This window comes from Hydractinia symbiolongicarpus, chromosome 13 (assembly GCF_029227915.1).
Source record: "Hydractinia symbiolongicarpus strain clone_291-10 chromosome 13, HSymV2.1, whole genome shotgun sequence".
In the NCBI taxonomy this organism is placed as follows: domain Eukaryota; kingdom Metazoa; phylum Cnidaria; class Hydrozoa; order Anthoathecata; family Hydractiniidae; genus Hydractinia; species Hydractinia symbiolongicarpus.
Genome location: NC_079887.1, coordinates 12,065,543 through 12,083,263, shown reverse-complemented (window position 1 = coordinate 12,083,263; position 17,721 = coordinate 12,065,543). Strand labels below are relative to the sequence as shown.

The window sequence follows — 17,721 nt, the reverse complement described above, 5'->3', positions numbered from 1 at the left end:
CAGTCAAAGACGCTATGACGACCCGACTATAGTGACCAACCTGAACTATTTCTAAATGCTTTTTTTATCCCTCAGACTCCAAAGTACGCCAAATGGCGTCTTAACAATGTCGAAATACCGAACTTCCGTCTTTTGAGCATGCCTTGTGCTCATTCAACTTTGAAACATCAAGATACAGGCCCACATAAAAACAAAGTTTCTACATACCTCTACGTTCTGGATAAGTATTAAAAGCAGATACCATTGCAACAACCGCAATCATCACCACAAAAATAATCTTCATCTAAAAAAGGAGAATGCTTGAATTAGAACTCACAGTATTGCATCTATAGCTTTATTCAGAGACATTAGTATATATACCTTGGCACTAATCTTGTACTTGTATGTTACTTCACCACTTTATCCTCCTTCTGAATGAGTGCTTTCTGTTTTTCTTCTGTATTTATGGTGCCAAACTTTAATGAAGCTTGAAGTAGCTTGCAGAGGTGTAGCAGTAACCAATTAGAACTGCCAAATAATGCTATTCTCTTGTTCGATATCGCGATAAAGTCCTATTTGTTGGCCCGTCTTATTAATAAATGTTGGCGTCATGCAACATTAAATAATCCACACAACCTTTAAATTTATAATAACACATCATGATGTTATCACGAAGACTGTCAAAGTGGATAAATTGTTTTTCGTTCCAATATGTATCAACAATTAGAATTATAATATTTTAGTAATACTTTTATCTACACCTTAAAATCTAACATTCGAAAATCAACAATACCGATTTATCTTAAAAATAAACCCCTTAAATTGACTTGAATTAGGAATTAAATTCTTGATTTAAAGAAAATATATTTTTCTGCATAGTACACTTGTTTCTTAGTTTATTAGCTTGTATTGAGAAGATAGATAGATAGATAGATAGATAGATGTGCATATTTTACATGGCTAGCCTCACAAATATCGAGGGATATACCCTGTCTATTAGAAGGCTGGGATTCCCCATTCTTGTGGCAAATGAGGTAGAAAAATCTAAAAGGGTGTTTTCAGAACGACAATATTAATTTCAAGAAGGATTGCAATTAGAAATGTTGATTAATCCTTTTAATAAAAATAATAAAACTTTGAATTTAAAATTAAAAATCTGAATTAAAACCTGAATTTTCTTAGTTAATTTTATAACATTTCAAGTATATACAAGTCCCAGCAATTTCAGTATAACTTATTTGTTAGAGCCTGTTATTTAACTTTTCTGTCCCTGTTTATGTGTGCACATGTGTAGATAATACTTTTACACAAAATCATAATATTTCTGTCACTATAAACTTACTTATTGCACCAAAGGACTTAGTTTCCCTTTGTTAGCAGCAACAACATGCTAGTTTATTGACTTTTCTTGACTACATACAATGGGGCTTAAGCCATATTTTCTTTCCTATATTTATCACTCATTTTTAAAAGCCCCGCAACATATCCCGCAATGCCATTTAAAAAATATGTATATATTTTTCATAGCTATATATTCTAAAGTTTATCTGTCTATTGTTATCAAGTCAACAGAAAGTCAAAACATTAAATACGATGAAGAAATTTAGGAGTGTTGATGTTTGGAGGAAATACCCTGGCTGGCTTAGATAGATAGATAGATAGATGTGCATATTTTACATGGCTAGCCTCACAAATATCGAGGGATATACCCTGTCTATTATTTCCAGGAGGGGCCATGGCGTAGATGGAGAGTCCTAGAGTATTTAATGCTCATTTTGAGCTACGCAGACCCAATTAGAGCCGCGCTCTACTAGACAACTCCCGGCAACATCCAACGGCCCACAGAGTGTGCCATCTTCCCAATTTCCCTCACATGGCTTGGGTTAACCCGGGGCTATGGTAACATTCACTCGCCCATGTTGAATCGCCGTCAAGAGGAATCGAACCCCGGTCTCCTGCACAGAGTACGAGAGCTATAACCACTAATCTACGGCGCCACTAAACTAATCTACGGCGCCACTAAACTAATCTACGGCGCTTCTGTGCATGATAAAAAATCATTTGCATACAGCTTATAGTAAATACTGCAGGGGGAGCTAAACTTAACAATGATGGAGAAGAACCCTTAAGAATAATACCTGGCACACTTCCCTTGCTATATTACCAAAATTTTCGTCAAAATTGCTAGACGGGAAGCAACTGTGTGCAAACAGAGCGGCCATTATGAGACAAATAAAGGCAACCAATCACACGCGCTCATACCGATACATTACGTCATTTATACATGGTCTGAAAAGTGAATGTTAAGTGTATGATTCTCTTGGTATACTTCGCGTAGCAAACGTGCTCCACAATTTCGCTTGGCTCGCAATGCAATAATATGCTACTTGCAAACAAATAAAAACGATTATGAAGAAATATTATATTCCTAGTTAATACAAAACTTTGGTTTCATTTTGGATTACTTAAGTGGGAGGTAAGCTTCGAAACACCAAGGCAATGCTTACGAGAACGTTTGTTTAAATACATAGCTATAGCTATAAGCTAGCTACTTTCTTCTTATGTATTTTTTATATAGTTTTAATTGATATGTATTACGCTGACTCCAATGTATATATATTATTCCTAATTAGTTGTCATTATAACTGAAAATATGACTAACTAGCTAGCTAGCTAGTTATTATAGATGAATTCCCCTGGTTTATATTTTCAGCCGGTAAGCTCTTTCAGCTTTGGTATTTATGTGGCATGTAAAAATATGGGGGCATTATTTGAAGCAAAGTAATTATCAGTCCATTTATTCACACAAAGGCATTTTTTAGGACTTTTAATGAATTCAAATAAATCAGAAGGCATCAACCTACATTCAATAATAGTTTATAACCCCAACGATGTTCCCGTTAGAAGAAATTAACAGTAAAAGACCTCTCTTCACCAAACCCTTGTATCTTTTTTTCTGTCACCCAAATGCCAGAGCGAAGGAGCTTACCAATAAAACGTAACAAATAACACCACGCTGGAATCCATATTATAGCTATAACTGGCTTGCAAGGTTTAAGTCCTTGTTAGGAATGTCTCCTAATTGATTTGGTTTAAACTTTAGGGTTTTAAGCATCAAATATGGGAGATGTATATATAGTTGACTAGTCTCACAATCTTCAACATACAGTGCCGATCGCGAGTAACTATACACTAGTATACGAGTCTGGGTACATTAAATGAACAGTGCAAGACGAGTACAAGTAATCAGCGAGTACATATACTACTCCACACCTCTGAGTGCCTTTTGCGCATGCATGTGCAGTAACTGAATGATTTGTGAGTATGTGTGCGAGTATATAATATAAAATAAAAAACAGGAATCCATTGTAACATAATTTTTATCAATATATAGTTCACATTTGTCTGCTACCTTAGACAAAACTTTTACTTCGTATTTGCGTTATAAGAAAGAACATTTTACATTACAATTTCTTTTTATGTTGCAACAAATTCTCTTTAGTTTACATAAAAATGTACACTTTTCTGTAATGGATTTTTATAACTTTACATTTAAATACTGAATTTCTCAACGACGAGGAAACCCTTTGCTATATTTACATCTGCTATCTAAATGCTTTTTTCTTTTTTCTTTGCAAGCATGAATTAAACAATGAAATCTCGAGACTAAATTAATCCAATCGCATTTATAACATAATTGTTTTCTAAGAAACCAAAAGTAAAACGTGTCTGGCAGGGAAGCCTTGGATCCAGTGAGAATGATATGCACCCAAATTTTAAGTGAGGCCCTCCTAATTACTTCGAAACGGGTTGTCACAAAGTTCACTATCAGCATTTCGCCATTTTGGACGTTGAAAGAGCATTTCAGCACTAAATTTTTCTACAAAGCTTTATGTTCTTATATAAATCTGGTTCTTTCTTAAAGAATAACGTGTATCAGGGATCTGGAACTCCATCTGTGTTATCTACGGTATTTAAAAGGTGTGAATAGCACATGGATCATAAAAGTGTAAATTTTTGAACGTTTGGCTTTCAAAATGTTAAAGATGATATAACAAATACATATATCTTAAAAATGTATTTTTTTTTCTAGGGAAAAGTAATCTGACAAAAAGTTATGTGTATTTAGCTATTGATAATGAAACGTTTACAGAAAAACTATTAACTATCTGCTTGTAGTCCAAATTCATTCAAAAAAATAGAGTTTAGAAACTATCAGAAAGTTTCTCGTTAATTCTACTGTTTGTCTTTCGTGCAGGCTTCGAGCATATTTGTTTGAGTGCAGTAGCAAAAATGTGCGAGTATTTTCGGCTTACTAGTACACGCAGTATACTCTTCTCGTGCTTGTTAAATACCCACAGGAGAAATTACTCTTACCCATAGTTTAATAATCATGTATAGTTATTCGTGATTGGCACTGTATTAGTAAAATAAAATTATAAGACAGTTGCTCTCAGTATAACATGTCAAGGATAAAAAAAGTTAATTTTTGAAATTTCAGGGAGAGTATAGTATATATATAGCTAGTTATACAGTAAAATTAAAAATACTTTGATTCTTGTATAGCTTTAATGTGCCAGAATACACAAGTTCATAGTTTCACCTAACCATTGTTTAAATAAATATTTCTTTTATTACAACGCTCTTATTGAAAATTGAAAAATGGAAGTAAACTGTTGTAAATTAAGAAGGCTTGACCAAATTTTTTGTAAAATATTTTGAAATGAAAAGTTACAAATCATTCACACATGTTTTAAGTAGGCTTACTGGCAATAACATACAAAATTTCATGCTGTGAGACTAATTATTTCTTCTGAAAATGCAAAATATTCATAATGCCCATGTACAGAGCCTTATTAAATTCAATCTGTTTACTTCCTTTTTTCAATGCAGAAAATAAGTGAACAACATAAACTGTGAAAAGGTGTATTTGTGACTTTTCAAACTGATTTATTTTTTGCCTTTATCAGGATAGCTGCACATTAGGCTATGATAGTCTAATTAAAGTGCACGATAGACAGAAACGCAAAACTTTTGAATCGTTGAAAATTCTTGCTCTTTAAGTAATAGGGTGAAAGTAGAATATGATTGTGAGTAAAATTATCATAATTTGAAATATTGTCCAAGAGAAGCGATTTATGGTTATCGTCTTTATTGATTTGTGGAAACGTTAGAAAACAAAATGATTGTTTCCGCCAAATTTCCAGGCCTGTTGCACTGTCAGAAGATATATAAGTGTTTAGTTTGTTTTGATCTAGAAACGTATGTGCCGTGGTACTGGATCCTCTCTTTTAAGGCCATAGTTGCTTCTGGAAGAATTTTCAAAATGGCTGTGCATAAATATTTTGGCCTATGAAAACACTGTCTCCACCATCATTTTACATTTTATACAAAATTGAAACAATCAAGGTCGTTTTATCATTTTTTTATAATTTGTAATTTTCATGTTTTTTTTTTTGGTTTCTTTGCTTTTCCCATAATTTTCCTTCATCGGATAACACCACACCCCCTTTTGTATTTTTTCTTAAACTCCATAATCTTTCTTTTTTCCAAATCTCCTACCCATTCCTTTTCGTCAATAACAATATCTACACTATATGGTTGTAAGGCAACTGCTTCATTAAAATAGGAAGTATCACCATCTGCAATGTACACTATATATATCTCAAATTGTTTTTTTTATGGAACGTGTAAATACATACATAATGACTCCAGCATCTTCCATAGCGCCTGAACATTGTAATTTGCATTGCAAACATGATTGTTCTATCAATCAAAATAGCCAGGTTTGTTAGTTTACCAATAGTAAAATGTGTCAATATATTTTCCATTTTTTCTGGAGATTAGGATTACAATGCCATTTATTGATGTATGTCCTCTTTTTTCCATGTCCCATCTAGTGAAACCTGGTAATCTATACCACAGAGTCATCACGTTCTCTGGAAAAATTGCCTCTCCTACTAACTGACTTCTCTTGAAAAATGGATCTAATTACTTCTAAATCTCCAAAGGGAATTGGATTTTAGGGAGCATTATAACCGTTGCGAAACTGTGCTAGGGATATCTTTTTTCGCCACGTGTAGTAAAAAATAAATATTTCTTCTATTTCACAAAGGAAATGTCATTAAAGAAAAAAAGCAACGTTTTTTAAATACATTAAATTTGCTTTAGAATAAACAAAAATAGTAGGGATGCAACACCAAAACCTCATGGAAAGCACACAATTCTCTGCGTTATTCTGATCATTGCTTTAAGTTACACAAGAAAAATGGAATTAATTAAATGGAATTAATGTACAAAAGTTCATCCGGTTTTTAAGAACACTTAGACTGAGATTTTGTCAAAAAATAAAGTGCATTTATAGTTAAAATTCAAACATTCTTATCAGAAAAATTATAAATTATTGTATTTTCAAAAAAAAAACAAAGTGTTATTTAAAAAAAGTTTTGACTTTGTGTATAATAAAGATTTATGATAGTTGGTAATATAAAGCAAAGCGTCTTAATCATGTAATTTTTTTATAATAGTTGTTTCGAAATAAATTTTAGTACAATTTCTGCTGGTTGGATGGGGAAAGATATTTTTGGTTTAAAATTATAATGTATAATTATGTCTCAATGTTGCAATGATTTATTACACAAAGGCTATCGTATTATAATATATCTGGCACAAAGGTTACGTGATAGAATGGAACGTAAATTTGTGTATTACTTGTTTTATATATATATAAATCATTGTTGACAAGCTGGTGTTTTTACTCTAATTTAGGTTCAAAGTGAAAATAAAAGTAGAGAAAGAATGTGCTGAAGATGCTAAAAGATGGCTGCTGCTGCTGCTGTTACAGCTGCAATTTCACAATCTGCTCCAGTTACACAGATGCAAAACTGGATGAGATTGTGTTTAGGTTCAGAATGTTATAACAAAGAAGCTGTTCGAAATGTTCTTCATAATAAGTTTAATAATCCTGCTTACCAAGGACTACCTGAGGATCCAGTTCTTTTATTTCAAGAATTGAAAAAAAATCAACCACATTTAAGTAAATTAAAAAGCAAAAAGCGAATTACAAAAGCACAGTGGAAATTATTATATCCAGACACGAAACAGACACATTCAAGAGAATTTGATATTCCTTTAATGGTGATTCTCTTGGAACATTGCACAGATTTAGATGCTCCTGTAAATGGTTGGGATGATAGTACCCCACCTTTGACTGATCAAGGATTAAGTGCCAATTCGTTAAGAGCTCGTCAAATGCGACACTTTTTATATCATTATGGAAATCCAATATCCATGGATAAAAACGAGTTCTTGAGAAAATGGACTGACTTAGAAGACATACAAAGTGGGTTGGGCTGCGCAACTGTGGATATGCTTGATTTAAAAACTGGACCTTTAGATCCACACAAGTTAACTTACTTTAAGTGTGCAATAACGTATTTGGAAGAGGGACAAAAGAAGTTATTAGGATTGCACGAAGGTACCGCGTCTGATGTAAAAATGTTGATAGATGAAGTATCAACATTGAAGGAAAGTCAAAAAAACTTTCCTGATATTGATGCTCGTGTTGTGAAGATAATATCGCAGTACTCAGATCTCTGTGAACAAGTTCAAGCAAATAAGGAAATGATAAAGGAACATGGTGCTAATATCCAAAAAAATGCTTCAAGAATTCAACGAAACATAGAAAGTTTGGAAAAGCATGACATTGATATTGAGAATTTGACAACAAAAGTGGAAGACATGAAATCACATGAAGGTTAGAGATTTTCCTTTAATAAAACATCTGTCTTTTTTTTAATTAGGATTAATCAAATATGGCAGCGAATTATTAATTATGTAACATTTGTATGATTTCACTTTTCATTTTTATTCTTTATTACAACAAAGCAGAAATTTTGTTATGGCGTACTTATATTGACTCCTAAGTATTTCTTGTCTAGAGGTATTCGCACTGAACCTTAACTTATAAAGTATGTTTGTAAATCACATTTGCTTAAAACAGAATAATGTTTTCCAGAATTTTATTAGCTAAACCAGGCAAGGAATTAAAAATATTGATCCTCCTCTTTAACTATTCTCTTGTTTTTACCAACTTTAGTGTTGTTTCTGTTATCAGCTTGTACCAGTATACATAAATGGTACTTAAATTTACAATACAAAATAATCCTACTTTTATTTGTTCTTACATACAGTGTTGCTGAAAATAAGGTTTTTAAAGATTTTTCATACAAATTTAATAACTCCTGAACAATTTTAATTTCATTGAACCAAGTTGTTCAATATTTGTTGCTCATTGTGCTAATGAATATTTTTAGTAAAAACGCAGTTATTTATATGTGGACCATGGAACATAAATTTAAAATTAGCGTAATTTGTGGGGCAAGACGAGATAGTGGGAAAGATAAAACAGTTTTATAAAAAACGCTTAGAAGCTCTGCCATGAAACGCTATTTGTATCGACGACGGAGTTTTTTATAATGGCCTCAGTCACTGTAACTAATGTCTTTAAGAAAGCCGTTTTCTGCTTGTTTTTTGTGTATTCTGTTAAAAAGAGTTCCAGTGAGTAAGACCGGTGAAAAAAATAGGCGCAACTTTAGAGTTAGCTTAACAAAAACATTTAGCGACAAAGCTCAAGACGAACGTGGATTTATGTTGAGTGTTTTTATCCACCTTAAAGGTAATTTTATTATGTTTTTGTTTGATTCATGTGTATGATAAAGACCTTTTATTGTCTGGTTTTTGTTGTGTAAACCTTAAGCTAGCTAGCTAGCTAGCTAATGTTTTTCCAACTTAGCTTCTGCTACAAAAGCCAACTGTAATTGCTAGATTCTTTTCTCTTTTGAAATATTTTCCACCCTTCAGTTTTCTTGCTTTCAGGATTGATAGCTGGTTATTCTAAGAGGGGGAAGACGCCAGAGAAGGAGGGGATATTTTCCGTTATTTTATCCATTACGATAATGTTTACTGGTTGTTATTTTGTTTTTAGTTGGTTGCAACTATGCACGTGAATGAATCGTGGTTCGTGAAATGAAAAAAAAAAACATGCATGACTGCAGTTAAGGAGAGACAACTGTCGTTGAAAAAACCTTATCAGCTTATTTAGTACCAAAAGATTGCCTTACCCATTGATCAGCCAAACAAGCCAATTCTTAATATCTGACGAAGAAGAAAAGCAACTTGCATCTTACATAATAGAAATGGATTCTGTATTTTATGGCTTCTTGATCCAAGAAATTCAAGCCGTAGTGTTTGATTGTGTAGAAAGGACCAAAATCAAACATCCATTCAGTGCTGAAAAGAAACTTTCTGTCCGAGATTCATAACTGCACTTTTAAGACAATAAAATATATTGTCGGTACGAAAGCCTGAATGTGTATCATTGCACCGGGTGTTTGGGCTTACCAAATCAGCAGTCGACCGGTACTTTGACAAATGAACACCAATTAGAGCTGCATCAAATTTTTAATTATGATGAGTCAGGCTTGACATGTGTGCATAAGCCCGTGAAAGTAATTGGACAAAAGAAAAAAAGAGTTGTGTCATCTGTCACTAGTACTGAAAGAGGACAAAAAAACTACCATTTTATTAGCAATGAATGCAACAGGGCAGTACATCCCAGCCATAATGATATTTAAACGAAAATGTATGAGAGTCCTTGATCATGCACCACCTGGGACATTAGGAGCTTGTTCAGATAGTGGATAGATTAAAAATGTCTTTTTCGTGAAATTCGTTAAACACTTCGTAAAACATAGTCAAAATTAATTTTTATTGATCCTAGATGGACATAAATCCCACACAAAAAGTATTTATTACTTCTCGATACCGAAATCCAAGCAAGCAAGAAAGAGTGGTGATGTGTTTTTTGTGGAGGTATGTGGGCCATTCTGTCCCTGGGGAGTATTGAACATTCTGTAGAGAATGCGAGATGTAGTACCATAAAGACTGTTGCTTAAAATATGATACGAACAGTTATACTTGTGACATATGCTTCAGTTAAACTTTTTATCTTGAATAATGCTGTCTTACTTGTTAAATGTATTTGGTAGTTATTTAAAACCATCCTCATGTTTAATTTTTTAAGTTATTATAATGCTTTTGAGTTGATTTGTTAAAAAAAATTATTTTCATCAATGTTTTCCATATCCCTTTTTATGTTAGATTGTTTTGAAGAATGTTTCTGGATGTTGTGTTGGTTTACTACATAAAGTATTATTAACTATATTGCTCTAAGTATATTTAATATGATCTCAAAGATTGTCTCTATAATAACTGTGATTAGTATGTTTCACAAATGCACTTTGTTGTATTCATGTGCTCTATTTACCTATATTTCACCTGTCTTATTCTGCCCGCTAATTGAAAACGTGGAGACAACTTGCAGTATTTAACGGTCATATTATGTATTTATAACTTTTTTATTACCTGAGGATGTGATGTATTCTTCAAATCTGACGTTTTTATTGTCTTACATCGATCCGTGAGCGTAAAATTTGAACACTGTCAAACGTCCAAATAAGGTCCAAGTTTTGAACTATACTTGATTTAAGCTTTTGGCAGTACGATGAAATACCTTAATGCCATTAATTTTCGCGCGCCTTTTATTTTCGCGCACACTATTATCGCGCCTTTAACTTTTGCGCACCCTTCAAAAACGCCGATTCGCGCACCTCCAAATTTACAATTTTTTTTGAAGTGAGAAAATTTTGAAAGTAATTAATAGACGGTTTTTCAGCTTTTCTTGTGGTTTTAAGTAAGCCCGTTGATACAAAATAATCATGATATACTAAACAATAAAACTATTTTGTAGAAAAAGGGTCTAAATTAATTTTCTTTTCAAGATTTTCGGTAACACCGGACTTTTTCCAGCCGTTGATGATTATTTCAGGGTGGTTCCTGGCGTAGTCGTTATATTTGGTAATCCATTTAGCATGTAATGGTTTGACGGCTGAGAGTCGGACATGTACCTTAATTTCATCCGTACGCTTGTCTTCAGACATTTGCTTTGCGATTTCGTTCGAGTACCAGGTTTGCGCTTCGTCGCGCCAAAAATCCTGACTATTTTTGTTCACCGTGAAATTGTTTGGAACAGAAACCATCTTTCCATTTGATGCTTTCACAACTTTCTTGACTGCGTCTGTCCACTGCCCTTTGAAAACATCGCAAATCAATAGCCACAATTTCTTTCAATTCTTTCCATTTTTCTTTAATTTAGGGAATCAAAATCTTCTTCATCATTTCGATACTTGTATTCACATTAGCCCAATGATTTGGAGTTTGGGTGACGTGGAATTCTGTAGGGGATTTGAAATTGGGTTGGATTCAATCGGTCTTTCCTTTATAAATTAACTGGATCGGTAAGAAATGACCTGACATGGTTATCCCAAACGTGCCAGTAATTTGACGGTAATCAGAGGTGCCTAAAACGGGAACACGAGAGGTGCCTTTCTTCTCGAGAGTGTATTTACTGATGAGCACAAAAGGTAGAGGGGTCTGGTCGATGTTGATGATCAATTCAGGTGAAATGTTATGGGCATAAACAATTTCATTGATTTCTTTGTAAAATTAAAGACCGACTTCCTTTATTAGACCTGGCGCTATTAAAGGCTTAGACGTGGTAGCCTTTCTTATGACAAATTTGGGCCTATTTTTGATAGACTTACACCATTTCAATCCAAGTTTAATTACCCACCATTAGCGGCAAGCAAAGTTCTGTCATTGCTCATAAAATTCTAAAATACATCTCTTCTGATATCCTTTAACGTTCCATGTATGATTTTAATTTGAAAGCATTGAAAATATTGTTTTACATGAACAGAAGAAGAATTATTCTCACGTTACCCCCTTTGAATTTTTAGGAAGTTCAGCATCCTCAAAAGCACTTATCACTTCTCTTTCTTCGGTAGGAGTGATGCTTGTTTTTTTTAGAGATAGTGTTCCGACAAGCGTTGACGTAGTACCAGAAACACAGACCCAAACTGTACCTGAAACCCAATACATTGGAAATACTCAAATAATTCCAGAAACACAAAATGTTATTGTCATTGATGATTAGACCTCTATAGTGAAAGAAATTTATTAAAGTTAAACTCAGTAGCTCTCTTTTACTGTTGTTCTTAATGAATTGCCAATGTTTTTGTGACTTAGATCTATTTTCGCTATAGGTTACTTCAATTTTATATTTTATCAGGTTACGAGGTACGAAAGGGCTTTAAACCGTTTCCCCGTGCGCTACGTGGGAAAACAGCAACCTCGGGTGTTTGCTTGGACCCCGCTCAGTTCGGTCTTTGACGTCACAACATCTGTCTGTCTGTCTGTCTGTCTGTCTGTCTGTCTGTCTGTCTGTCTGTCTGTCTGTCTGTCTGTCTGTCTGTCTGTCTGTCTGTCTGTCACACAAAATGGTAGCTTAGCTGCGCAATAACGAGAAGCACGCAATGCGGTATAAAATGGACGGGCGAACTCTTGGATTTTTCCACGGGCTAACGACTAGTGTTTTGATATCAATGAATACAACTACCACAATGCATTGCGGATCTTGAGAATTACGGGAACGGCGAATTATATGGATTTTATATAATAATACAGAGTGTATGTGACGGTCATAGTGGATATCGTCTTTTTCCTCTGATGTCGCCGAAATTTTCTTTGAATTCGCCGAAAAAAAGTATGTCTCAAATGTTAAATTTTATGACGTTACGGCGCGACGTCCAATAACACTACTTTAACGTCAATATCCTATATTAACTTATTGAAGCCATTGCATTGCACTTAAAACTTTGAGGCCAAGTAACTTGGAAACGAGGTGGTGACGTCAATGATTTTTCACCGCGTGAGTAACTAGTGACCACCTGTGACCAATTTGGGTAAGTTTCCCAAACCTGGGTCGCCGAATCCGTTTCGGAATGAACGGATTGATGACGTCATTAAAAAACCTTCAAATCCCTAATATCTCTGCAACCGTTTGTCAAAAGCACATGATCCTATACATTTTCTTGATCAGCGTTTTAGATGTAAGCGATAAAGGCAGCAGGTATACATATTTCTAAAAAAAAATTTTAGGTTTTGACGGGCCATTGCTGACGTCAGCAAAATCTTTAAACCTTTATATCTCATTAACCGCTCATATAAAGCACATGATCGTATACATTTTCTTGATCAGCGCTTTACGCTCTACCCAATAAAGGCAACGTGAAATCAAGCTTCTGATTAATTTTTTTTGTGGATGGTTAGCTGACGCCATCAAAATTCAAATAACGTTTCTTTTTCATTTTTATCCTGCCTCGGTGGATTTTTCCACGGGCTTTATCGACTAGTAGTATTATTATTAATGCAATATAAACTACCTATACCGAGGCCAAAAGTAGGGAGATATAGCTGGCCAGGTGGTTACGCTGACCCAGGGTAATATTTGTCAATAAAAGATCGATAAAACAGTTTATATTATATTTATTGACGGATAGTTATTTTGTTGGAGTTTGTAAAAACCAGAATTACTTTCGAAAGGTTATAAAAACCAGGTTGAGTTAAAAAAATAAACATTTGATTTGAATTTAATTGTTTCAGTTTTACATATACAAAGAGTAAGCAAAACGGTTGAATAATGTTATTAGATTTTTTTTTAAACGTCCTTTAACACAAAGTTTACCAAACAAAATCGACACCCTTTTGTTTGCATTGTGCTGGTGAATTTTTTTTATTAAAAACGCAGTTATTTATGCGTGCACCATCGAACAGGGTTTTGAAACTATTGACATTTCTTGATGGACGTAGTGTTGTGACATTTTGTTAAGGCGTTTGTTGTTTACTTGAAGCCGATTGATATTATATAAAACTTTCGATGTTTTTGTAACCTTGTTATTTTAAAACGACGTTGTTAAGTACAGCTGAATGAGCTGTTATTCTGGCGGAGTGTTTCGAGATTCTAGATTAACTGCAATTTAATTTTTGAGTGTATGTAGGTATGCTTTCTTTACATTTAGAACTACCATTATGATTGCTATGAGGCTGGAAGTTATGCCGTGCGGTATAAAGCACGTCGCTTAGGCCTTTTAGCCAATCAGCGCCATGGTTTTCCCGTATAAACCCGATTAAAAGAAGCTATTAGTTAAAAAGGTTGTTTTAAAAGTCAGCAATATAAAAAATAATATCCAATGAAAAGAATACGTGGAATACATAAAAATGTCTGATGTTCATTTATTTCATATGAAATGCGTAGCCCTTTCTTTCTGTATTTGCACCAAATGTTCCAGCTACAAACACGCCCGCCTTTTTTAAAATTGTCCAAAAAATTTCTCAATTTCTCAAGGTCAATAAAATATACCTCTTGCTAACTAGCTTTACGAAATAAAATAAATAAAAAAAATAAAACTTTCAATGAGCCTGATAGAAAGTTTAGATCGTTCACGTTGTGCAACAACACATAAATGTTTCTTTCTTTTTTTCTTTTAAACAACAAATCCCAAGATCACAGCAAACAATACTAGGTCATCCAATAAAAATAAGATATATGGACGTTAGTGAAGGGCAACTGAATTAATACGCGTGAGAACTGGCTTCGTATTAAAGCGGTAATGCTCGATTAAGCGCTTCTGTGGAATAAGGGCTCTGGGGTCAATATCTGTGTTATAAGACCCGTATACGTGTGTCTGTCTGTCACGCAAAATGGTACCGCAATTAGCGAGACGGACACAATGCGGTATAAAAAACAAGGGGGAACCCGTGGATATTTCACACAAGCCGCCGATTAGGTTGATTATATTACTAGAGACAAGGGGTTATTTAGCCAAATACTTTAAATTTGATGTAGCAATGTCTAAATCTATCTTTTCGTTTAAATAGCTCAGGATTTTTTGTTGATGTAGATGAAATTTAATCAAAACACTTTAGCTTATGGATATTGTGCTTTTATATTTCACGACCGTTTCCTAAAAAAATCTTTTACATAACACAAGAAAGAAACTTTTCTAGCGTGGCTTACTAATGAACGCTCACCCCAAAATTTCAAATTTTAAGTAAGCACCGTTCATTTACGGTAAATGCAAGAATAAAATCATTTTTTTCTCCCGAACAGGAAAGGCTAAACTAATCACAGTCATGCTGTTTGCGTAAATAAGTTCAATTTCAAGTTAACAAACCTGTTTGTTCCTCTATTTATCTTCTATTTCTTCTAAAAGTGACTAAAGTTTAAAACTTAAAAAATCACTCTAGCACAAAGTACTTTGTAACTTCTGAAGGATAACGTCTTAAGAGGTTGAAATTTTGTGACTTATCATTTATAGTTAAATATTTTGGTATGTCACGTCTGTTGACGTGACATACCAAAATATTTTGTGTCTGATCAGGTAACGTTCTTTATTTCTATTTCCATGGTCCTACCTATACCATAACAGAGTTCCAAGATCATATTTTAGCTTTCTTCTATCAAGTAATTGTACACATATAAAAAGTTTGTAAGTGTTTTTCTTATTCTAAAGCTTAAATAGGACTAGTAGTGTCTAATCAATTTCCTTTTATAAAGGCTGGTACAGTGTATTTATTTAATGTCCTGTCTTAAGCTATTTCCCTCCATATTATTATATTATCGGCAAGGCACTTATCTTCTTAGATCCGCTGTATTAATATAATGTCTTTTCTAAAAGCTATTTTCCACTTATTGTTTATTGTTGTGATTTTTGCCTTCGTTACTTATTATAATTATTTTTCTTAGATCTCTTGTCAAGTGGAATGCGATGGAATATTCCAGAAAACGTATCTAACTTTTACGGTCGCACAAGTGTTTTAGACACAGTACGTCGCCATTTCCAAAACAGCTCCTACGAAAGGGATTATGTAGCCGTCGTATTATCAGGACTGGGTGGGATAGGAAAAACGGAAGTTGCAGTGAAATATGTCAGCATGTATGACAAGGAATACGAAAATGTGATTTGGCTTGAGTGCAATGACTTGAAAACATCGCTAATGAGGTTGGCATTGTATTTGGAGATAGAAAGAAATGTGTTTGAAATTGATGTCTTAACTCAACTGATTTGTAGAAAGTTAAAAAACTCTAAATGCATGTTCGTGTTAAACGATACAGTCGATGGCCAATCAATTAAAGAATTCATGAAAAATCTAAAGAATATGAAGAATACACCATGCGTGTTAATAACAAGTCAGTACAGTGAATGGGATGATGCGCGCATAAAAAATATCCCAATGGATGTTTTAGAACCTGATGAAGCTGTCGGTTTCCTTTGTGAATGCTTTCCAAAGCATGACACCGTGGAAGTGGAAATGTTAGCTCGCGAATTACAGTATTTACCTTTAGCTTTGCAACAAGCAAGAAGTTACATTAAAAAACATGACAGGACTATACCCGATTATATCAGTTATTTAGCAGATAATCGAAAAGAATTATTAAATGTTCGTCTTGATAAAACAGGTGTAACTGAATATGGTAAAACATTACTGACTGTATGGAAAATGGCGTTCGATAAACTTAAAGAACACGATAACTCCCTAGCTATCGATATTTTAAACATGATGGCGTATATGGATGGTCGATTTATAAATATCCAAACCTTTTTATATTTAGACAATATTGATGAAGTAGAGCTAAGCTAGGCTGTCGAGGTATTATGTGAATACTCGCTAATACAACGGAATAGTTCGAAAAGTTTTAGCATGCATAGTTTAGTCCAAAAGATCACCATATTTTATGACAAAATTGTTCCTTTATCATCCGAAGTTAATAATAGCCATTTTTCCAAATTGTCGATCTTATTAAGTGACATTGCCGAGAAACGACCCTCACTAGATCACGACCCCCAAAATCTTTGGTTTAGACACCTGAAAAAGATTTTGCTTAACCCAACGTGTAAGTTACATCTTCCCAGTGTTAGCAAGCTGACTGATACTGCAATAGCATCTGGAGATAAATACTTCTATATGTATATACTATCAGTCTTTATTAATTATTATAAAATAACATATCATCAATCAAGAAAATCGGAAGACTTTACCTACATGTTGTTTTATGCGTCTAATTATGCTATCGCTTTACACAACAAGAACGGAAACGCGTTACTATTTGCAGAGAAGTTTTCTGTTGAATTTAAAAAGGAACTTGCTGAAAAGACATCAAATCATTTATATTGGCATTACATGCATGTGATGATGTTAATAAATAACCACAAAATAAAAGAAGCCAACGAATTATTCGATTCTTTACCCCGTGTAGAAATTTCAGCAGAGACACTTAGACGTAATTGTCAGAAGGCAATGATTCTTTTAGAGCTTGGCAGAAATGAAGATGCTTTATGTTCAAACAAGCATATTTTCAAATGGCTGATCTCAAAAGATAAATTAGAGGAACTTGATTCTGTATACTTTACTGCAATTTGCTGGAATTTTGTTTTTTTTGGTGATTTCAAAAATGCTTGTTTGTGTTTGACTCACGCGGAAGAGTTGTTACGAAAGTTAAAAGTTGACATGCAGAGTATTCATTGGTACAACTGGTATCATAGCAAAGCTATTGTCAACTTATATACACATCAATATGACGAATGTATTCAAGAATTAAACAGATGTTTATTGTTTCCGTGCAATACAGGTTATGAAATAGACTTAATGATAGGTTACGCTGAATTAAAACGAAAAAGTTTTGAAAACAGTAAGAAGAAATTGAAAAAGGTGTTAAATAAACCTATCAGATTCAAAGATCGTTTACGTGTTGCTTGTTTTTTAGGAGCTGCTTTACTTTGT

General features: G+C 33.8%; 1 protein-coding gene across 1 annotated transcript; it reads left to right on the top strand.

Annotated features, from left to right (window-relative positions):
* The first annotated feature begins 1,839 nt into the window (after window positions 1–1,839).
* LOC130623422 (uncharacterized) lies at window positions 1,840–16,728 on the top strand. The gene is made up of 3 exons (XM_057438909.1): window positions 1,840–2,455; window positions 6,748–7,735; window positions 15,686–16,728. The coding sequence occupies exons 2-3, from the start codon at window positions 6,799–6,801 to the stop codon at window positions 16,579–16,581; spliced, it is 1,833 nt and encodes a 610-aa protein (XP_057294892.1). The 5' UTR covers window positions 1,840–2,455; window positions 6,748–6,798; the 3' UTR covers window positions 16,582–16,728.
* Window positions 16,729–17,721: the final 993 nt, after the last annotated feature.